The sequence below is a fragment of the Notamacropus eugenii genome, chromosome 6, assembly GCF_028372415.1.
Source record: "Notamacropus eugenii isolate mMacEug1 chromosome 6, mMacEug1.pri_v2, whole genome shotgun sequence".
NCBI classification, from domain to species: Eukaryota; Metazoa; Chordata; class Mammalia; order Diprotodontia; family Macropodidae; genus Notamacropus; species Notamacropus eugenii.
The window spans coordinates 45,662,683-45,687,298 of record NC_092877.1 but is presented as its reverse complement, the minus strand read 5'-3'; the positions used below and the strand labels follow the sequence as shown (position 1 = coordinate 45,687,298).

Here is a 24,616-nt window from a genome sequence, read left to right as displayed (position 1 = left end):
TTTCCTTCCTATAGGGTAAAAGGGCTCATTTTCCCTCTTTCAAATTTCCCCCTTGGGGAAAAGGAAGAGGAGCCCTATTAGTTTATAGGAAAATAAGGCTATGGGATGGTGGTGGTGGTGAAGGAAAAGGAGTGTATCAGTCTCCTACTATGTGCAAGACACTGTGCTAATGAAGCACGTTACATATATTTCATCTGATCCTGAAAATAATCCTGGGAGACAGAGGCTATTATCGCCACTTTGTAGTTGAGGAAACTCAGACAGAAGAGGTTCAGTGATCTTCCCAGGATCACACAGCTAGTAATTGTCTAAGGCTAGGTTTGAACTAAGGTCTTCCTAATTCCAGGCCCAGTGCTCCAGTCATTCTGCTGCCTAAAGCAAGGGGGACAAGAACTGCTTTTGGGAGGATTCCACTCAAGGAGCCAATGCATGAAGTAGAGAGAAACAGGTTTTACACCGTCCTCCATGAGCTGTAGAACATTGAAGAAGGGAGAAGACATCCTATAGCAGGGCTGTGGTGGTCCACACTGAATAGCTTTTCCTGTTTCTTGGTGGATGTGCAGACCCTCTTTTGAATGTTCTACAAGAAGTCTTCTTTGCCAGGTCTTACTGTTTAGCAGTCCCAGGTTTTGGTCTGAAAGATTATTAGATGATCGCTAGATGAATATAACTATGTCACACAAATAAGGCCTTCCTCCCTCAGTTAGAGAAATCACAGAAAATAAGGGGCAGATAAGAGATAAGGTAATATAGTTTGCTAATGAGATGCAAACATGTCTACCCCCAACCCTCACTGTAAAAAAAAATTATTAAATTAGGTGGGCGGAGGGACTCCAAGCCAGGCCTACCTAACTCCTGACTCCTGGGATGACACCTCTATCTCTCCTTCTCATGGGGGTAACGCCTCCATGCCAGGGGGGCCTACTCCCTGGAGCTTTCTTTGGAGGCATGCTCACTTTAAACCAGGGTTAGCTCATGACTCCTTGTCCTATTTCCCCTTGCCCCCATGAGGTGACCCCCCTCACTCCCATCTGTAGTTCCTTTTTTTGTCTTGTTTAGGGACTGTTTGTCTTTTTGCTTGTATCTGCATCCCTAGTGCTTGGTAGGGCCTAGCACAGTGTTTAATAATTGCTAAATCTACCATCTCTTTCTTTCTATATCTTGGCGCTGGCTGGTTGAAGACTAACCAGACTCGTGGTGGCTTTTAAAAAAACTAGCCCTGCCAGTCCTGGAGGAAGTGAGCTGTTCCAGGTGCAGAGACACTAGAGGCAGAGAAGCAGCTTGGCAGGGTGGGACACCTGTGCCTCTACTTGAGGTCAGCAGGGCAGGTTAACCATTTGCCAGCAATGCTGTGCAGAGGGCTCAGGAAATCCTTCTGAACTTTATAGAGTTCTAGGTCACCCCAAGGAGTCGTCCTGAGCTGTCCACTGCACTGCTCCCCATTGTCCACTGCTATCCCCACTGCACTGTCTTCTGCTGCCAGCGGACAGCATCTTCTGTCTTACCCTGGGTGTGTCCTCTATCTTGCATGGTCTCTCCTTATGCCGCACCATGTTTGTTTTTATCATTCACACAGTTCCACTGTAAGATCTCCAACCTTTAATTTTATAGGAGCAAAGTAAAATTCAATGTCTTTTGAACTAAACAGTCCTTAAAATGTTTGGTCTGAGAATTCTGGAAATGAGCTATTTCAGGTGATGTAAAGATAAGGTAGAAAAAGTCAGAGTTGGTCAAGTTCTAAGTTCTTGGAAGAAAAACTGTTACGTTGCTATCAAGAAATAGTAAGTAATAAAACTCAAGGAAATGTTACCATTGGAATTAGTTTTATTTGACATGACACAAAGGGCAAAGAGAACTTATAAGATGGTGAATTATGATATGAAATTACGCACTGCCTTCTTTACAGGGACTTTAAAAAACCTAATGATTATCAAAGCACAGCTAAGGGCTTTCATTTTAGAAACTTTCACAGTTACATATGACATAGGAAGAAAGGCAGCCTGCACACAGTGTGAACCTATTACATGTACAGACGTTGTTCTCCCAACTGTTGAACAATGGTTCTGTGGAATGTTTGGATCTAAGTTTGCAGGTCCTGCAAGGTGATGCTGCTGGACACTGCTGCTCCATTAGAGAGCAGGAGATAGGCTGTGGGGTACCTCTGCATACTTTGGGAAGTACTGTAGGAGGTACTCAACATGCTGCTGGAAGGTGAAGGAGAATTCTGGTGGGTATAAAGCTGTACTGTGTCCTTCACTTAAGAGAAGGGAGTTGAGCTGGAAATGGCTGGTCCACGTAACCTCCTGCAACTGCTCCCAGAAGGGGTTCCTTTATCAGTAGGCCCACCAATTCCATTTTATTCTACTGAGAGAAGCACTAGCTTAAATAGTCACTAAGGAAAACTTTTGATCTTCCTCACAAATGCCAATCTCTGAGTCTTACAAAAAGCAAACACGTGGCTTTGGGGTGACAACCCATAGAAACAAGACCACAAAGAGCTAGTAACAAATGACTGACTTCTGAGCACAGACTGTTGTTTTTCCTTCATTTTCAGAGACCAACGCTCCCAGAAGAACCTCATGTGGCCAGCCTTCAGCAGAGGGCTGAGCTACGACAGTGTTTCAGCTGCACACAGTCTTGTCTCCTCATCTTGCAACAGGGTGTCCTCAGGTCTGGTCAAAGTGATCAATGATCTTAAGATGGCCAGTGCAATTCGGACAAGTATGCGCAGGAGGAGGAAAGCAAAAGGAACGATGATCTGCATGAGGTGGAAGATGGTTGTACTGAATTCACTTAGGAAGCAGGTGGAAGAGAAGGCCACAAGGCTGACACAGGGGTAGAGGGCCAGTTTAGCAAACATGAAGGCATGTTCCTTCCCCCCATACCTAGCAAATGGGTGCAGGGTCTCCTGCTCATTCAATAAAGCTGTGCTCCAGATAGCAAACTGGAAGATGCCGGCAAAAAACGTGATGACGCAACTGACACGGATGCTCTCGATTTCACTGTGGGACTGCTCAGCAAACTCTGTGGTCTGCTGATAGGCAAGTGGGAGCCCGCCTATGAAGGCCAAGGAAAACGTGTTCAGCAGGCCCATGAACTGGGTTGTCTTTCTCACATGAAGAAAGAGGGAGTGGTGGACAAACCACAGGAGACCAATGGTTACAAAGGAGCCAAAATAGGCCAGGAAGTTTGGTCCATATTCTCTCAGTGCTTCAACAAGGTCACCATGAAATTTTTCTTTAACTTCTTTGGCATCAGGAACATTATCCTCACTGTTGACATTTAAAAATAAAACGGTCAATTTCTATAAAAGAGCCTTATAAAATTGGCCTAGTAGTAGCCTGAGAAATAACAGAATCCAAAGCTTCCAAGTGGACTGTTAAGAATCCAGGACTGTGATGACTTGTCCTGATCTTCAACATAACTGGCTCATGGTTCTGTCTGTGTCTCAGTGTTTCCCTATCTCTGCTCTCACCAGGTAGTCTGGCTCTTTGTTTGCTGGCCACCAGTGACCTTCTTTCTACCCTCCATGGTGAGTGTCCTTAATACACTAAATGTGAAAATGGCTACCTGCCTCTTATTAGTGATCACAAATGAGATTTTAAATCAAATATCTTTCTATGTACTTGCCAGAGACCCGAAGCCCATCTGACTAACTGCAAGCCCTCTGCTTCAAAGCCTCTTTTTTTAAGCCAGTAAACTCTGCCACATTTCATTTCATTGCTTATCTGAGGAAAATGCCCACTCTGTTCAGAAGACTAGTGGGTGAAGATTCCCAAGCTGGGCAGAGGGTTGGATTAAATGGGCTCTGAAGTTCCTGTTTTCTCTGAGATTCTGTGAGTCTGCTTTTATACCACAATCCTGGCCTTCCCAAGGGCGTATCAAGAAACTAAAGATGAACAGATTCACTAGTGATGTCTGCTTAGCTGAGGTCTAATGATAGGCCAGCAGTAATTACTGATCTATGCAGTCTGTCTGGGTTTCACAAGAATGTTATATTTTACCAGTTTTGCTTTTTATATCTGGATACCAAGATAACTGACATTATCCTATGCTCAAGTTATAACTAAAGTGTAGGGTTAATTCCAAACTACGTGGTCAGGGTAACCAAGGCCCCATGTTATCTGTGCTTAGGACCCAGCTACCCTGTGTAAAAATATAAACATCACTCTGTATTTATAGAAGTTTGAGAGCTCTATCAGGTAGGACAAAACCTTACCAAATGTCCAGGATGAGGAGGGTTGCTACAATGGCATACACACCATCACTGAAGGCTTCTACTCGCTCCTTACTTAGGGGTTCATGGATATTAAAAGTAAAAAACTCTAAGCTCTGAGGTTGCTCTTCTGATTTGGTACCTGTCAGTGCACAAAGCAGAGGGCTAAGTAATAGTCATCAGTACAAGCAGAGCAGGAGAGCTGTAAGCCCCTACTCCAGTGTATTACCTCTTCGCAACCTTTCCCACCTCACCCCACCCCAGACTGTGCTTTGTAGTTTCTTGCCTCTCTGCTTTCCAGTGTCCAGATGTGGAATAAATTCTGGGGCTCAGGTTACTCTTAGCTCATGAACAAAAATAACTTACTTTAATACAATGTTTTAAGGTTGACAATGCATTTTCTCACAACAATCCTGTGGGGTGTGCAGTAAAATATTATTATTCCTATTTTACAAGTGAAGAAATTTAGGTTCAAAATGGTTAATTTACTAGCTGACGAGTGTGTTGTTGGAGCTCGAATTTGAAACAAGACCTGTCTTTGTCCAGTGCTCTTTTTCACTACACTATCTAATTAAAGGCCTTGCCTTTTTAAAAATTGATAGGTGCCCTCCATTGGTGGGGCACTATTCCCTGCCTTGAGAAGCAGAAGAGTTGGATGTGTGGCAACAGTAAAGTGAGCTGGATTTGGGCATATGGCTATCTATAATGGTGTGCTGCATAAAGTTTAACAACCAAGCTCCTGTGTGCTTGACACACTTTTAAATCTAATCTGCATTATTAACATTTTCTCCATGACTTTTAAGTCCATGCTATCAAGGAACAAGAAACCAACTCCCAATTTATAGTGTGATTTCCAAAGTGTAAAACTGTATGCTTACACTAAAAATTTAGCTACAGGCTCTTTTGAGACCAGTGTGAGCTAGCTCCAGCACACTCCTGGCTCTCCTCAGCATGAACGTGTTAAGTGATTGAGGGCATCTTTTCATACATAGTGTCAAAGGGTGTCCTGCTGCTCTCAGTGTGTCTGCTTAGGATACGTCTCAATAATGATGCAGAACTGGGCCTAGAGAGAAAGTCTGAAGGCTCTCAGGTGAGGTCCACTTGGGACGCTGAGCTGTGCTTGTTAAACAGGTACGAAGTTTCCATAGTGACAATTTAATAATACCTAGTTCCAAATAGTCAGGAATAATATTCATCATATGAGAATCCATAACAATCTCTTTGTGAATCTTGTGCCTCAGAATGGTTAGAACCTTTAGAAGAACTCAGTGCCCAATCCATCTGTTTTCAAACTGCCACAGAAGGCTGAAGAGGTGAGTAACATTTCATAGAGATTTGATATGTACAGTATTTTGTAACATTATTAAAGAAATGTGACTAGATAAAGAGGGGACAAGTGAAGCACAGAGAAGTTAGGTCACACCAGAAGTCATTAGTTGACCCAGGTTTCATGCTCACAAGCTCAGGTCTCAGCAATATTCTTCTGGAGCCAGAACAGCATGGGGCATACAATATTATGCTGTCGCTGAAAAGATCTGGGTTTTTAATGCTTGCTCATAAAGTTGTTGTAGGGATCAAATGAGAGGAGGGATGGGAAGCACTTGGAGAGGCAAAGTATGACACAAATGTAAAAGTGGGGCAACTGAAGTACAGGGAGAAGAGTAAGGAATATGTGGGAAGAAGACCTGGGTTTGAGTCCCAGGTCCATTACAGTCTCAATCAGTTTCCTGATCTGTAAAATGGGGATAAAAATCCCTGCCTCCCTCCTTTTCAGTGCTGCTCAGATAGTCCAATGAAATAACTTGTTGAAAGCACTTTGTAGCACAGTGCTACATATACATCAATCATTATTATGTCCACAGGAGCACCTTGCCTCAGTCAGAAACAAGGGCTTGGCTGCAAAGAACAAGAGGCAGGGACCACCTGCTGTCATTGTAACTGGCGTCTGTTACACTGAAACACAGGTTACCTACCAACAAGTTTGTCTCTGCACCACGTGATGAATCTATTGATGTAGGGGAGGAAGATGACAAGGCCAAGAAGGAGGTAAGACTGGAGGAGGAAATCAAAAACATTAGTTTCATGCCTTCATTTGTGATAGTTTTAACACAGTATTTGTGCCTTAATTCAACCATATTACACACAATCCGTTAGCCAAACACAGACGATATTTAAAGCAAAGAATTTAAAGCACTCAGTGAATCAACCAGTGTAAAGTATTAACAGTTTTGTCTAGGGACTGCTTGGGTAGGATCCAGCTGAGTACAAGTTCTAGAGGAATAATGCTACTCAGATTCATTCCCCAGTTGCTCTGATGGGTAACAAGGGGACTGAGCTTCAGGGGATCCTTCATGATTTTCATAGCAAGGATTTCCTAGAACCATGGAAGGTCAGAGCTGGAGGGGGTCCAAGTCCCTTTTTTTTTTTTTTTGTAATCGATGTGGAAACAGAGGCCTACACAGAAATTTGCCACGTAACTAGTCAGTGGCAGAGTAGGGACTAGAACCCAGGCTCCCCATTCTTTAACTTCAGTATTCTTTCCACGATATTGTGCTGCTATCTTTACTTAAACTGTCTTGGGAAGAAAGTGCCCCTGTATGTCACAAGCGATCTACCCATATCGAATGTGGAGGCCTGAGGCCAGGGTGTCACGCTCCCTTTCGTGCTGCTGGGTAAGGTATCATTGAGTAGTGAAAAGAATACTAGTGTCAGGAAACCTACCTCTTGGTGTCACTGAATGAGAAAACAGAGAAATATTTGTGCAATCTTAATATATTGTAAACCAAGATCTTATTTGGGGTGGAAATATTCTAATGGAATATCTTGGAGAAGTTTTAAACATATCATTGAAAAAAAATTTTGCTTGTTTTAAAAAGAGAAGGAAGATCTTACTGAGTTCTAGTCTTCAATTAGTTCTAGGTCTCAATAACTGGCTGTGCCACTAACTTACTGAGTGATGCCAGGTAAGTCACTTTCCCTTTCTAGACCTCAGTTTTCTCCTCTGTTAGAAGAAGGCTGGTCTCTAAGGTCTCTTCAATTTCTGACAGACTATGGTTCTGTTCAATAAAGGTTTGCTAAATGTCGATATGCAAAACACTGCTGATAGGTGGGATGCAAAGGCACAAAGTAGACAGCAGCTGCTCTCAGAGTTTGCATTCTCCGAGGGAGAGAAGTTACTAACAGTTGTTGAAAGTGTTAGGGAGATGATGAAAGGCTTTGCATGGGAACTGGGTTTTGAACTGAACCTTGAAGGAAGCTATTGATTTAGGGAAGTGAAGATGATGAAGCAGGACACTTCAGGCATAGGAGAAAGCCTGTTTGTTGCAAAGGCAAAAAAATGGGTGACAGAATGTTCAGGGCACAGCTGAAAGCCTAGTCTGGATAGACTGATGAGTGCACTTCAAATGTGGAAAGGTAGAGAAAAGAGAGAAAGTAAGTCAGTAAAAGTCAACAAGACTAGAGCTGTGAACCTATTTAAATAGAAGATGGCAGTACTCTCAACAGAAATAGGTAATTATGGAATGGGGTGGGTGGGAAGGGAAAATAAGTGGCCTGCTGTGGGATATCTTCAGTTAGAGATGCCAGTATCGGAGAGATATCCAGCCCAAGCTTGTAAGGCAGAAAGGAGTTTAGAAGAGACATTAGGGTTGGATATATAGATTATGAAATTTCAGAGCTAGAAGGGACCTCACAGACTACCTACTTCTTGAAAAAGAATTCCCTCTACAACATACGCAACAAGAGATTGTTTAGCATTTGCCTGAAGACAACTCATGAAGTCAATCCAGTAACTCCTGGGGAAACTCATCTTGCTTCTGGTCAGCTCGTGTTAAGAGGTCTTCCTTTATAGTCACCTACTTTTGCCTCTTTGCTACATCTATCCACTTGATCTTAATTTTGTCTTTCATAAGCATTATGTTCTGTTGTCTTTTTCACATGATGATAGCCCTTCACATACTTAGCTATGCCCCCCAGGTCTGATTTCCAAACTCTGCATCTGATCCTCATATGTTATGAACTAAAAGGACTTCACCAGCTACACTATCTTCCTTTGGACAGAATGTCTACACTATCTTGCTTCTCTTAAAATGCTGCCTGATATCACATTAGTATTCCTGACTGCCCTATGACACTCCTAAAAGCCCCCCAAATTTTTCCAGATAAATTATCTAGTCACTCTTCATCATCCTATATTTAAAAAGTTGGTTTTTAAAACTCAACCACAAGATTATTACTAGAGGAAGGTAGAAAAAGTCCAAATAAAGGTTTTCTTTCTGGATAGGGAAAATGCAAGTTATACTGGATGTTTAGGGGAAAGCTCTCATAGTCCTATTTGGTATGTCTGTCAGAGTGGGCCCCCAAATAATTCATTGTTTATGTTTTGGAGGTTCATCTTGGATCTTTGCTATTTTAGGGCCGAGATTTTCCACACTAGCCATAGCTGAGTTAAGACAGCATTCATGTGAGCATGAACCTATACAGGTTAGAGCCCAGTAGATATAAAAGCACATATCTTATGCTTGAAAATTAATAGCCCTAATATGTAAATATGCTTTGCATGATTTCACAGGTAAAACTGGTATCACCTTTCTTGCTTTGTCAATGAGTAGGGGAGGGGAGGAGGGAGAGAATTCAGAATTCAAAATGTAAAAAAAAGTACCAGAGTAAATATATAATAAATTCAAAAAAAGAAAATGTTAAAAAATACCATTATCACTACTTATTGGAGGACTGACTAATATAACATGAATCTATGTATGATCACTGTATTTAGTATAATCTGCATGTAACTATCTATAATACTGTGGGTGATGTATAGAAGATAAATCTGTAGGCATGATGTGTTCCTACATACTGTTCACTGGTACTTGGTGTACCTGTCAGCCTCCACAAAGTCCAATCCTCCTATCTCTCACTGTGGTTTATGAAGGTGGCACTGGGTTCTCAAAGACCACACAGGAGAGCTGATGGTCTAGAAGAGGTTCTACCAAGCTTTCAAAGGATCAGTCTAGATAATTGCAGAGGCTCATTCTCAACAGACTGGCCTATTGAAAAGGCTGCCTTGGCAACCCATAAAACAAAGGAAAATATCCTGTGTGGTCTTCTTTGACTTCTGCAGGGATGGTAGCTGAAATAGAAAGCACAGTGTGCTGAGAATCACACCCTATTTGACGTTCTAAAAACACTGACTTCACTGTTGGTTCTCTCTATGTGAAGTTCTTGTCCAGTGACCTACGGGTAGACATACTACTAAAGGAACTGAAAGAATCTTAATATTCTTGTAATCAGTGGAATCAGACCACAAAAAGAAGTTGCAGCTAAATAGGCAAAGGGCCCACAGTTTCTCTTTGGAGACACAAATAAAGGATTTGTTAGAATGGGTTTAGTCATGTGCCCAGAGGTGACTGGTAACATCATTGATGGAGATATTTCCATATTTGCATTATATCCTGTGTTGTAGTGCTCATGAAAAGCATGCATAAAAATACCATGGATATAATTGTAGATCATGAACCAACATCTGCTTCGGAAGATGAGGAGGTAGAGAAATTCTATGAAGAACTCAGTGCAATCTTTCAAATTAAATCAATGCACACTTTGATACTTGATGATTTCAGTACAAAGGGAAGGACAGTGAAAAATGTTGGGAAAATAAGATTCATGAGTAAGAAACAGGAGAGGCTAAAGACCCATAGACAATACAGAAACCTCGTGCCTATATATATCATGAATACTTTTATCAAGAAGAGTAAGGAAATTCCCCAATTGATAAGTGGTCAAAGAACATGAACAGGCAGTTTTCAGAGGAAGAAATTAAAGCTATCTATAGTCACATGAAAAAATGCTCTAACACTATTGAATACAGAGGTGCAAATCAAAACAACTCTGAGGTACCACATCACACCTATCAGATTGGCTAACATGACAAAACAGGAAGATGATAAATGTTGGAGAGGATGTGGGAGAATTGGAACACTGATTCATTGATGGTGGAGCTGTGAGCTGATCCAACCATTCTAAAGAGCAATTTGGAACTATGCCCAAAGGGCTACAAAAATGTGCATACCCACTGACCCAACAATACAACTTCTAGGACTGTATTCCCAAGAAATCACAAAAGTGAGAAAGGGTCCCACATGTACAAAAATATTTATAGCAGCTCTCTTTTGTGGTGGCCAAGAACTGGAAATCAAGGGGATGCCCATCAAATGGGGAATGGCTGAATAAATTGTGCTATATGAATGTAATGGAATACTATTGCGCTATAAGAAATGATGAACAGGAAGACTTCAGAGAGACCTGGAAAGACTTATATGATCTGATGCTGAGTGAAAGGAGCAGAACCAGGAGAACTTTGTACACAGCAACAATCATAGTGTGCGAGGAATTTTTCTAGTAGACTTAGTCCTTCATTGTAATGCAAGGACTTAAAAAAAATCCCCAGTATACTCTTGAGGCAAAAATGACTTCCACACTCAGAGAAAGAACTATGGAATTTGATTGTAGGATGAAGCAGACCATTTTCTTTTGTATTATGTTTTGTTTTTATAATTTCTCCCATTCATTTTAATTCTTCTATACAACATGACTAAGATGAAAATGTATTTAATAGGAATGTATGTGTAGAACCTATATAAAATTGTATGCCATCTCAGGGAGGGAGTGGGGAGGGAGAGGAAAAAAATCTAAGATACATGGAAGTGATTATAGAACACTGAAAACAAATAAAATAATTTAATTAAAAAAAAGAGTAAGGAAATTTTTTTTTATAGTGGACCCTAAATAGCTAATACTACATTGTATTGTGTACAATAGTACACAAACTGAAATTTTTTTACATTTAAACAGAAAATGGCTTGTTTCTAATATTCAAATCATTCCCAATTCAGCTATTTATGTCTAGGCAACTTGTTAGAGCAAAGATCAAAATTAATACAAACTTAAAGAATAAAAATGAGGAAATAATATGGCATACAATTAAAACTCCAATCTGATCTATTTAAAACCATCGATAATGAAAAATGATAAATAGGTGAACAGGTTTTGGACATAAACCTATGACCATTTTCTTAAAAACTTTAATTGATATACATCTATTTCAATAACCAAAAAAACCCGGAAATGCTTAGCACTGAAATATTTCATACCGCTAAGAAGAGAGAAACATCGTGGTTAAGGGTAATACCAGTTTGTTAAATCAGAAAGGAAGGTGGAAGGTTATGAGCATTGTTACCTCATAAAACTAATGAGCAGTAGAAAACAAACTGAAGCTTGGAGAGAGATCCAAGATTGAGAAGGCACTGAAGAGTGAAACTAGAATGAAGACATCAAACATGAAAAATGGAAAATATTTGTAAAGGCTTTCAAAGCACCTTTTACTTTTTCGTTACCAAGGGCCACAATTGGCTCCTGACTTCACAAGGCTGGATGCACTAGATGAAGAAGTTGAAAAAGCACTGGAGAAAACAAAGAAAGGAAGAGTGGGTAACTATTGGAAGACCATTTTTTTTGTGCAAGAGGTAACACAGTTTTGAGGATTCTGAAAAACTGATTCTCAAGAGAAGTGAAAGAAGAGAAAAATCCAGAGACATGGAAAAATTTTATTTTTACAAAAAAGTCAACAATAACAAAAAAAACCCTAATGACTCACATCCTATTCTCTCATCTCTCCAAAATTTCATGCACATTACTGATGAAGACATGCAAAAAGGCTCTCACAAGACATCACAGTAGATCTTGTTCCACAGGACAAACTACCTCTTTTTAAAGGCCTTCCATCAAGGTGTCTCCCATACACGCCAAAACAGTACAAAATTCCTTGAAAAACACAACAGAAAAACTTGTAAACATTCTTCTTATTATGAATATATCAAGGGAAGCTTCAAACTCAGAGAGATTTGCTCACCAAATGTATTTGTCACGGTCATGGAAGACGTCCAGCAGAGAGAACAAAATGAAGACAGATTTCTCATGGATGGTAAGGTCTTCCACATTGTTCTGTTTGTGGGTGACGCTGTGCTGACTGCATTAAGCCCGAGAGCACTGCAGTCTCTTAAATGAGATCCATAGTCATTTAAAAGAATTCTAAGTGGATGAAAAATTGCTACTGTCCAGACTATAGCATACAGTGGGATAGATGAACCCCATACAGTCCACCCATCAGTTGATACATCATGGATCACACACCTCAGATGGATAATGAATTGGGCTCAGAGATTCATAGGTGGAAGACAGTACGATGGATTCCTTTTGGTAAGCTGTATCCCAAACTGCTTTCTGAAATAAAGGTCCATCTTTTTTTTTTAAACACCAGTATCCTTCCAGTGATAATCTATGGCTGTGAGTCATGGAAATATTTGTCTTTAAAGAAATGAAATTGAAGGCTGCTCATCTAAAGAGCAATGGAGAGATGCATTGTGCATATAATTAGGTTACAACCCAGTATAAATGAGTAATTGAATGGGAGTATCAGTGAAAATGATGTCATCAGAGAAATGTACAAACAGAAGACAGGCTGGATGTGTAAAGAATGATGGATGACAGCCATGTGCTCCTGGATACATGCAGTGTTAAAAGAAACAGAAGGCGTTAGTACATCAGGAAGACCTTTCTCTCCCTCAACCCCGCAATGGTAGACTAACGGCATGACAAGGAGAAGAAGCGCACAGGACTGGCAGGCATTAGTGGAAGGAATATACACATGAACAAAATCATAGATTTAATGAAGTATTCAAGTAAGTCATTTACCAGGGTGAGAATGAGCAAGAAAACAGGTCTTGGCCACTGCAGCAGCATTGATGGCAGCTAGTTCTGCCTCTCTTCTTCTGACTTTTCTAGTATTTTTTTTTTTTTGGTTTGTTTGGGGTTTTTTTGTTTGCTGCAGGTTTCTCTGAGACTCAGGCCAATTGCATGCCCTGATGCTAGTCAATGGGGAGAATAACAGAAATTCTGTGAATAGAAAAAAGTGAGTTTTTTTCCAGCCTCTAAAAGATTCAGTGGGAGGTGCTGACCATGGAGAAAGTGTTATGTCTGAAATCTGATTCAGGGAAAAGGGGAATAGAATTCACTTGCTCTAATTCAGTTAGGAATAAGGCATAGGGTGAGACCTTAAGGCAGAAATCTTCATAGAAAGGCATTTGTACATAGCCTGATTAACAAAAGCACTAGAAGTTTCTAGTGTTTATTAGCACAGAGGAGTTCATAGTAGGAGAAAGTAAAGTAAAGCATACTCTGATATATAGATCCTACGTTCTAACAATGGATTTCAAAGAATCCAGAGAATGGATAGATAGGATTGAATGAGTAATATTCTTCCAAAGAAGGTGTCCCAATAGGGATGGTAAGTTTTTGAGAGCAAAATTTTGAAAACTAAGCAGATGATATTATCATGAGGAGGAAAAAGAGCAGGACTTAAAGAGAAAAATGGCTGCATGGGGAACGTCTCCCATTTCAGATTTTTAAAAGACATATACAGAAGAGGGAAACAAGGATGAACACAAAAGAATGCAACATGGTCCTATAAGAATAGTGTCAGAAGCATTAAAGCTCAGATTGAGCTGAGGCTGGTGATGAAAACAAAGGAAGAAAAACATTTTTTTAAAGACTACACTGGGGCCAAAGAGAGCAGGGAAGAAGAGGTAGGACCACTACTTATTTAGGGTGGCAATGGCCAACAGTAATGATCTTTGCATGGGGAATAAAAATTATTAGTAAGAAGTGAAAACCAAAGAGAAATGAAGAGATAAAAGACTATATCCAACTGTTTTCAATAAGTTCAAGTTACTAGACTAGGATGGAAATTGTAGAAGCTAAGATTACAAAAAGCTTTAAGGTTTTCAAAGCACTTTCATATATTGTCTCATTTGATCATCACAAAAACTCTGTGAGATAGGTGATATTCTTACCTCCATTTTACAAAAGAAGAAACTAAGGCACAGAGAGGTTAAGTGACTTGGCTAGAGTCAACTTACTAGCGTCTGAGGCAGGACTTGGACTCAAGTCTTCCTAACTTGAAGGCCCAGTGTTCTATCCCCTGTGCAAATCTGTCTCTCCAAAGTACATCCTATGGTACTGAAAAAACTGGCAGATGCTACTGGTGGTGATCTTTGAAAAATCTTCAAAAATAGGAGAGATGTTGTGGAACTAGGAAAGGGTTAACTTTCTAATTTTCAAAAAAGTAAATACAGTCGAATGTAGAGACCACTGCCTAGTCTGCTTTAGAGCAAAATTCTAGAACAAAGAGAATGTTTGTGGGTACTAAGAACTAAGGAATGATTACTAAAACTAGCACAGAAAGGGAGGTATATGTTGGGAAACTATATTGATATAAAAATAAAAGATATTGATAATTTTTTAGTAGGCAAGAAAAAAAGGCTGCCATGGTTTTATCCAGAACAAATCAGGCTGGACTAATCTAATTCTTTTTGACAAAGAATGCTATAGATGTGAAAATCATTTGACAAAACTATGTTATGCTGTGAACAAGATGCAGAGATGTGGACTAGATTAATAGTATGGGTAGGTGGGTCTGGAGTTGGTTGGATAATTGGACACAAAGAATAAACACTAAGGGGTCAAGTTCTCTAGTTTAATGGCCAATGGATCTGCCCTTGTCCTGTGCTAGTCAACATGTTTATTGGTGTCTGAAGAAATATCACATCCAGCTTTAGATCTTAGAAGGGTCCCTAAGGTTCATCTAGTTCAACCCCCTCATTTTACAGATGAGGAAACTGAGGCCCAGAGAGGGTAAGTTAAGCTAAATTGCCCAAGGTCACACTGGTAATAAGTGGCAGAACTGGGATTATAACCCACCTGCTTTGAGTCCCTATTGAGTGCTCTTTCCACTGCACTGGCAATAGAAACATTATCAAGTCTGCAGACGACACAGCCTGGGAGGGATAGCTAATATGCTTACAATATTATCAAGATCCAGAAAGATTGTGACATGATAGAACACTGAACTGAATAACAACAATAATAATTCATATTTATGCTGCACTATTGCCAGGTATTTTTTGCTTTGTGAGGTAGGTGGTATAGAAGCATTATCATCACCTCTATTTTACACATGAAAAAACAGATTTTGAGAGGCTAATGCCAATGGTCACACAGTAGGGGTCTGAGATAGGATTTGAACCCAGGTTTCCTGACTACATACTCAGCACTTTCTCCATTATGTTGTACTACTTCCCTAAATGGGATAAGATGCAAGGTGAAATTTAAAAGGCATATATGTCAAGTTCTACACATGGGTTCAATAAATTAACTGCAAAAGACAGAGAAGTCATAGCTAGGTAACAGTTCACATGAAAAAAGACTAGAGTTTTTTAGTGGGTTGCTAGTTTAACATCAAGTGAAATAACATATGTAAAGCACTCCGTCAATCTCAAAGCGCTCTATAAAAGCTAGCTCATTACTATTATTACTGATATATTAACAATGTGATTTGGTTGTTAAAAAAGCAAGTGCTATCTCAGACTACATTGAGAGAAGTACCAACATTGGGGTAAGGAGTCTCAGTTCTTTTATACCCTGCCTTGGTCAGACCACATCTGGAGCACCGTGCTCAGTTCTGGGCATTATGCTTAAAGAAGGAATCACAGACCTTGGGGCCATCTGGTTCAACCTGGGGATGAAAAATCATTTCCTCTACCACATGTCTACTGAATGGCCATTTAATCTCTGCTTCAAGATGTTAAGTGAGGGTGAACTCACTACTTCCCAGAAGCAGCCCATTCTATCTGGAATAACTCTCATAGTTAGGAAGTTTTTCCCGACATCAAGCTCCAGTTTGTCTCTCTATAACTTTCACTATTGTGGCATCTAGAAAAGGGTAACCAGGACTATGAGAGGACAAGAGAACATACTGTATCAGGATCAGTTAGAACAATGAGGATGTTTAGTCTAGAGAACAGGACTTAGGGAGACATAACAGGAATCTTTCTGTATCATAAAGGCTTATTTGTTCTGCTTGAACCCAGAAGGCAGTAAAATAAGAGTAATTGGTGGAAATTGTAAAGGGGTAGATTTGATATGAGGAAAATTTCTTAACAATCATTAGGATGTAAGCTCCTTGAGGGTAAGGGCTTTTGTTTTTATCTCTGTATCCCTAGTAATTAGTATAGTGCCTTACACATAGTAGGTACTTAATATGATATTTGTGGAACTGAAATTAATTAGGCCCTAAAGGGTAATGGGCTGTGTTGTCAAACAGTGGGTTCTCTATAGTTAGATAACCATTTGTCAGGAATGTTATGAAAGGGATTCTTTGTCAGATACAGGTAGGACCAGATGGCTACTGAGATCCTTTCCAACTCTCTGACTCAGTGATTCTAAGCAAGAATAACATCTTTATCTAATTTTATAAAGTGACAGATTCAAGAAAAATCCAGCTGAAAGTTCAAATCATTCACTATGGGGTTTACATTTTACATGAGACATGCTTACACTTTGTATATTTTTGTTTGAGTGTTATTAAATATCTCTTCTTTTGAAAGATATACTTGATATTTTGTCTGACAAAAAACCATTGCTAGGGGAATGGCATTATTAGGACTTTACACTAAGGATTTGTGGTTTCATGGGTGTGGTTAATCTCACCGATGCAGTTTGCAACACTGCTATTGTGGCTTAAGAATTCATCCCTTTGCAGTCAACCTAATGATAAGTCTCCTTACAGCTAACTAGGTTCTTCTTTAGATCAAATGGTCTGTTGCTAGGCCCATATCTGAAACCTTGCCATCTTGGTAGGACCTGCCTGGGCTTGTGCTCCACTAGTATAAACCCTGGAGAACCCAGGGGCACCTTCACACTCTGACTTTAGTGGAAGGTGAGGAACTTACCACAGGAAAAAAGAAAAAGGAGAAGATGGCCGCAAAAAAGCACAGGGCTGGCCCCCTGAGTATAATATTTAAGATATGCTGCTTGTAGAAGGCCTTGTTCTCTGACTGTCGGATCTGGCGATTCAGTAAGTATGGGTAATGGAACCCATAGGTCACAATTGCTGCCTGGGAAAAAGGAGGAGAAATCAAGGTCAGCATTTGTAATTGGCATGCACAGCAGTCTCAGAAACAGCATGATACACACGAAGAAAGATGGGCTGCACTGGCTCTTTGGACATGAAAGTTGTAAGGAAAAACATTGTTTCCTGAGAGATGAACAGCATACGAACTATATACCAAGTTTTTTACTCCAATAGAACTAATTAAGTTTACCTTGTAACTGTTATATTTAAATTTCAATAAATAAACCATTAATTTTTAGATATTCATTTAAGTCTCCATCAGGTTCTTTGTCTATTCGTTCTCATTCACTTTTCTTCTTACAGGTTTATACTGAATACTTGATTTTTCTGGGTCTTTTGTTTTTTTTTTTTTGCTTAGCATTAATTCTAAAGGTCTTCCCATAATTCTTTATATTCCTTATATTTTTTTAGTTTTAATTATACTATAGTATTATTCTATTACATTAATGTGCCAATAAATGAACCATTGCCCTGTTGGACATTTAAGTTGTTTCAAGTTTCTTGCAGATTGAAATAATGTTCTTGGGAAAACTTTTGGGAAGATAGCTTTAAAAAATATAATACTTTCAGGATCAACTTCACCAAGCCAGGATTTCAAGGTGACTTCACAACAGAGTTATTGGGTCAAAGAGTATGATTATTTTTACATTTTTTTTACTGAAGAGGGGTGCAGCAAACATTCTACAAGTCTGCAATGCCACCAGAAATAATGAGTTTACCTGTCTACCCCCGCCCCTAGCCCCATCCCTACTCCACTAGCTCTCCTTGAGTTTCACTGATTTTTAATTATTTATGACAATTTGATGGGTGCGAAGGCAGGGCCATACCTTGGGCAGGGTAACTGGGGTTTTGCCTGAGGCATTGAAATTTAAAGGCTACTTTTTCAATACTTCTATTCCTTCAGCCAGCACTCACACTACTCTCTGTCATCTCCCTCAAATCATAATTTGCCCTAAAGTCTGGGGTAGTGTGAAGAGGAGGAGGAGTATTTCAGAGCTTCTAATGCACACTCTACTCTCCCCCTTCTCCCATTAGGAAAACATCAGGACTTGACCAGCATGCACTCAGCACAGAACGAAACAGTGGCTGATGCACAGATATGCCTTTGCTCCTTCTGCACTTAGTTACTGCCTTTGAGACTAAGAACTTTTGGGTGGGAGAGCATGCTATGGGCAGCTGTGTGGTCAGATGTTAGAACATCAGCATGAGAACTGAGGCCAAAAGGGCAGCAGGAGCAGGGCCCTGTGTGCAAGGGCATGCCAGTCTCAGAGAGTTTTTGACTGGGAACTACTATACAGAGGTGAGTCTGGATTGGCGGCTAAGATAGGAGGCAGCTTCTAAGAATGTCACCAGCTAGAGAAGTCTGGGAGATGGAATATTCCTTGTTTTCTGTTTTGGTGAGTTTCACCATTCTAATATGAGACCTGGATATGAGAATCATTCTCCTCATTGCTCTCCCATGTTCTATGGGAATGGGGGGGTTCTGGGTTACAGTTGGGCAAGAATGTTCACACAGCAGCACGGAAGAATTTTGCCTTGTATCTTTGCTATTAAATATACTATTTGGCTACAGAAAATTTATTGACTGTGTCTAATAAATATAGAAGGTTACTGATTGAGAAGGTAAAATTCTAGACATAGAGAGAATATGGAAATAATGAGCTGTACATTTATCTATAAACTTCCAATAACCTGGAGCCACACTGCATCATGGTGAAATCACTTTGCTGGTGGCTTTAGTGCCCCTTGGTGGACAAACTAAATATTACACTCTATTGTATGGTAATAAATATGTACATTCTACCTTTTTGCAGGCTTAAAGAAGGCAGTACACAATATAATGTGGGTTCTTACTCCCCGCAGTGGGTAGCATCCCAAGTGACATGTAGCCTATACCAACATCACATAAAGCAACTGAATTAGCTAAATACCATATGAATTAGTTAAAATAGGAAACAATTAGATGTTTTAGCAGTCTCTTACCTCATTAAACATAGAAAGTAATTCTGCTAGTACTGTCATTTTCACTAAATTAATCTAATCTTTTCACAAATACTAACAATCTCTGCAATTGTTTGGGTCAGGTCACCTTTTATTTCAATCACTGTGATTTAATAGTTGTCTTTAGACAGGTGGGCCTATGCATTTATTTCTATGTAGGTAAATGTTCCAATAGTTGATGTTTTTTGTTCTTATAAATGGGTTTTTATGTTTTCTTGATCTTTATTGCCAGTAGATAAGAATCCAAAATTTTTTGTGTATTGATTTTGTATCTTGCAAACTTGTTCAATTCATTTATTGTCTCCATTAATTTACTGGTTGAGGTGGTTGGATTTTCTAGATAAACCATCAGGTCATCTGTAAATAATGACACTTTGACTTCTTTTTAATGCTAATGTCATTAATGTCCCCCCCACTTCATCTTATTACAATTGTGAGTAATAAAAATGGGGAAGGTCCTTGGACTGTACCTGTATTTAATTGCATATTACACTGAGTGTTGGCTTGAGATAGATACTTTTGATCACAGTTGAAGAAAAATTCCTCTATCCCTACTCTTTAAAATTTTTTTGTCTGTATGTTGTATTCTATTGTTAGTTTTTCAGAAGTTGAAACAGCCTTACATACCCAGAATAAATCCTGTTTGGTTATGATGAATAATTTTTGAAAATATATTTCTCTGTGTTATTAGCTATTCCTTTGTTTTCTATTTTACCGCTTCCTAAATGACACCATTAAAAACCAATCACACATTTGCTCCGCGAAGGCACTGGGCAGCATTCTGTACTTGTCTATGGGTTATATTCTATATATTTTTATATCCATGAATAATCTTTAACATAGGGATACTGGCTTTTGCAAAATTTTAAAGAATTTATATATGAATCTGTCTGGGTAACAAATATTTTGGTGGAGTCATTGTTTAATGACTTTTTTTCTCTGAAATTGATCTATTTAAATTAATAGTTTCTTGTCATGTCAGTTTTGGAAATTTACATAGTTTAAAAAATCATCTATTTCCTTTAAATTCTCTAGTTTATCACTTATCTCAAGTGTGCTTCCATTTTCTATTTTGTTAATCTCCACTATTAATTTTGAAACTTTTCTTTGATTGGCCATTTTGGTCCTTTTTTTGTTAATCTAATTTTTGCATTAAATGTTTTCCTGTGAATGATGTATTTCTTGATTTTATTAGTCTGTTCTGTAACCATTTTAATAAGGTACCTAAGGCCATTGACATTCACATTTATTGTTACAAGTAATAACTTCTATTTGTTTTCTATTATTTTTTCCTTCTTGGTGTGTCCTGTGGGAGCAAAACTACCTTAGTCTTCTATAATTATTTCAACTAGCCAAACTATATCTGTCTAACTATCTATATCAAACATGTTATATTTCTGTTTTTAAACTTTAATTCATATGTTTCCTTGAGGTTTAGCTCACTTTCAAGTATAAGACAGAGAAGTTTTATCTTTGGGATTGTCAGTTCCTTTCTCTTTAATGTTGTTAATAATGCTTTTCTTTTGGCAAAATACCTTTTTATGAGTAAATATGGATATTAAGAATACATATTTTTATCTGAGCGCTAATTTATTTTTAATCATCCCCTCCTTATGAAATGAAGTTTTGGGAGCCATCGATATGTGGCAGTCATGCCAGGCATGTCCTTCTTGAGAATGGGCCCTAAATCCCAAGGACCCTTTCCTGGTCCCAGCCTGAACTTATTTCAGTGAAGCCAAGGGCCCTGAGGATGGATCATTAGGTACCCTTTGCTACAATAACTGTCTAACACCATATAGGAATTTTCATACATTAGAGGACTAAAGGACAATGCATATAAGCTAAAAAGGTGTTGGCAGTACTATATTTTTCTCTTCCTGTTTGCTAGAATCTCAGAGCTTGAAGTAATTTTAGACAGCATCTTGTCCAACCCATTCTTAAAGCATGAGTCTCCTGTACATCACTGACACATGGTTCACCTGGTCTCTATTAAACCTTACTACTTCCGGAGGCAGTCAGCTCAACTTTGTGCCAGTTCTGATTGTTATGATGTTAGAACCAAAAGTGGAGGCTAGTAGCAAATGAATACAGAATCCTATGGTCTGATAAACCTAAGAGTACTGACTACTAGGGGAAAGATTTATTATTTGATAGACCACTGAGAAAACTGGAAAGCAGTCTGGCATGTTACAGCACACACCCATTTTCCACTTGCCTTCTTTTTGGTCCCTTTAAAGGAATACTCGGGCCTCAGTTGCTTTAGCGCCTGACTTTTACAAGAAAGGTTCTATACTGATGGTGATAGTGGGGTTACTAGAAAGAAGTAGTGAAGTAAAAAATATCTTTGATAAAACTTTTTTAAAAAAAGAAGTCACTTGAATTAACTGTACCTGACTGAGGCCAATGGCAATGACACAAATGCAAAACAGGAAAATACCCAAAGGCACATCAGGAAAGGAGGCCATTAAGGAAAACTGCAAAGAAAGTTCAAATGTTAAGCGCTTCACTAAGACATTAACCAGGAAGAAATGTTATGAAATTAGGAGCTAATACCACTATTCCACCATGAACTTTAAATACCTCCACAATAAAATGCAAAAATAGAAGGGAACATCAAAAAGTATCTAATTCCAAAGTCAAGTTTTTGGACCCCTGAGCATCAGGGCAAAACTGATGTTCATAAGTACAGGCCTAAGGTACATATTTCTGAGAAGAAAGAAAGGCAGGAAAGAAGGAAAAAAAATTGAAAGGAGGGGAAGGGACAGGAAAGAGTAAGGTGAGACAAAGGAGAAGAAAGAAAAAGGGAGAAGAAGAGAAGGAGATGGGAAAAAAGGAGAAAGTGAGAAATAACAGGAATGAAAAAAAACAGGCGAGAAATGCCTGTAGTATGGTTAGGAGAAGACTGTAATTAGCCCTCAGGGACCTAGTAGCATGAGTGCCTTACCAAGTTGTAGCCAGCTCACATCTTTATTCTAGGGAGGGCTTATTTCAAACTGTATCTGCCTTTAACAATCTTTGGGAAGGTTTAGAAATATGAGGATGTGTTACACAATGGACATTTGAAGTTTAGCTTGGGTTAGGTATTTATCCATGATTGTGGGGTTAACGATTGGAAAGTAACACTTGCTTTTATATTCTTAGCTACTAAGGTAATTTAAAATGATTACTTAAAAACAAAAAAATCTGAAGCTCTTCCCCTTAAATATCTTCTTATATGTTGAAATAGTTCCAAATATTATGATACATTTAAAAACCCACTGAATTATTCCTGTACATTTATAAAAATATTACATTGTACCCTCACTGAAGATCTTTATCTAATAATTCAACATTCCAATGAGGCAGGTGATAGGTATCACTGTTAGTTTGCAGATCACAGACTTCCAGGATTGGAAGAGACTTTAGAAGCCACTTAATCTAACCTTGTACCCAGCACAATCTACACTATCCCTGACAAGTGTTTATTTAACATCTTTTTGTACAGTCCCAATCACAGGAAGCTCACTACCTCTGGAGGCAGGACAAACCATTGTGGGATGGCTTCAACTGTGAGAAAGTTCTTTATAATACTGAGCTGAAAGTGGCCTCCTGGTAATAGAAACCCAGTCCTAGTTCTCCCCTCTGGGGCCAAATGAAACAAATTTAATCCCTCTTTCATAGGAATGCCCTTCAAATATATATATGTTTCCCTCCTCTCCAATCTTCTTTTCTCTTTATTCTAAACTCCAGAGTTTGGTGGTGTTTTACAGCATAGCACTTAGTTGTCCCAGGTGTGTAAGATTTATTTCAGACTTCCTGAAGGCAGGGCCTGGATCTACTTTTCCTTCTTTTCCACAGCAGAGAAAAAGGCAAAGTTAAGCATGATAAACTCAGGAGACACTTGATGACTTACTTATGGTTGGTACCAAGGGGGATCTCAAGTTAACTCACCGTGTATGGCAAGAAAGTAATAATCATCATACAGGCCTGTAAAAGAAAAAATGTCATTAACCTGCTGGCTCAGAGTAATGTCCTGTATCTAAAAATAATGGAAGGCCAATGACTTCACAGGTCCCTTTTGGGGTCAGGGCAGAGGAAACCACCTTGGATCCTATTTTTTTTAAGTATCCAAGAACTCTCCTCCTTCCTTCTCATTGTCACAGGGATCTGTGCTTGACCCTCAATAATTTTATCAATGACCTGGATAAGGGTACAGATGGTGTCTTTAATATGTTTTTATACGAAATAACAACAGGAAGGATATTTCACATGTTCAGTAGAAGAATCAGGATCCAAAAATATCTTGACAAGTTAACATGCTGGGCCCACAAGATGAAATTTAGTAAAAATAAATCGTTTACATGAGTTAAAAAAATAAACTTCATAAGTACAGGATGGGGAAGTGTGGCTACACAGCAGAAACGGAAATGGACAGTAGAATGATAAATCTGATGTAGGGTTTTAGTGGCCTGTAAACTCAGTATCAAAGCGAATATAATCTTAGAGTGCATTAAGAGAGGCATATTATCGAGAACTAGAGACGTGGTAATTCCACTGACCTCTGCCCTGGTTGGGTCGTAACTGGAGCACAGTTCTGCATATCACACTTTAGGAAGCACAGGATTAATCAAAGGAGGGAAGTGAAAAGAAGGCAAATTATGGGGATTAACTGAAGTAACAGGGGATATTTCACATGGAGAAGACCTGGGGGATACATGATAGCAGTCTGAAGTTCTTGAAGAGGGGCAATATGGAACAGAGATGAGATACATTCTGTTTGGTGCTAGAGGGCAGAACTAGGATTAGTAAGTAGAAGGTGAAAAGAGACAGAAAAGAGCAGGGAAAGGATGTCAGATCTGACTTGGGAGGAAACACTCTCAACCTCTCTCCTTTACTTCAAGTTTGGCTTAAAAGAAATACCAGAGCTTGGTATGTCAGAGACACACAGAACAGTTACAGCTCATACTGACTCATCTCAATTGCGACTACAGAATTTATCTTCTCAGCTTTCTTACATCAAACCGTCTACTTTCATCTTTTGACTGTTCCTCAATATGCTCTGATATATCTGGAGCTTACAGGTCAAATAATACATAAAAAAAGTCAAAATAAAGAACTCTCCACAACAAAACAAATTTCTGTCTATGTTAGATCGGGGTCAAGACTAAGCTAATTACCCTGGCACATGAGGAGAGGAATTATTCCTCTCAAATTCACTTCTATGAGAATCAGATTTTAAGTTCAATTTATTTCTAAAAATAAGCAAAAGAAAACTCACCAGGTTTAGCAAGGCCAGAGTATCATCTATCATTCCAATTACCTGGAATAGTCTACAAAAAATGCAATTAAAAAAGAGGAAATCAAAGAAAATACAGTTAATAATAAATATATTCTCA

The 24,616-nt window shown here is 39.0% G+C and overlaps 1 protein-coding gene across 5 annotated transcripts in view; it reads right to left on the bottom strand.

The window, feature by feature from the left end:
- Window positions 1-1,806: 1,806 nt before the first annotated feature.
- The window catches only part of TMEM175 (transmembrane protein 175), a 37,646-nt gene continuing 14,836 nt past the window's right edge, over window positions 1,807-24,616 (bottom strand). For all 5 annotated transcript variants that reach the window (XM_072619748.1, XM_072619752.1, XM_072619753.1 and 2 more), the window contains 7 exons: window positions 24,499-24,550; window positions 23,172-23,207; window positions 21,632-21,715; window positions 17,059-17,223; window positions 6,190-6,268; window positions 4,220-4,358; window positions 1,807-3,272 (listed from right to left, as the gene is read on the bottom strand). In XM_072619748.1, the coding sequence (XP_072475849.1) occupies window positions 2,609-3,272; window positions 4,220-4,358; window positions 6,190-6,268; window positions 17,059-17,223; window positions 21,632-21,715; window positions 23,172-23,207; window positions 24,499-24,550 (1,219 nt within the window). In that variant the 3' untranslated portion in view covers window positions 1,807-2,608. The remainder of the gene's footprint in view (window positions 3,273-4,219; window positions 4,359-6,189; window positions 6,269-17,058; window positions 17,224-21,631; window positions 21,716-23,171; window positions 23,208-24,498; window positions 24,551-24,616) is intronic.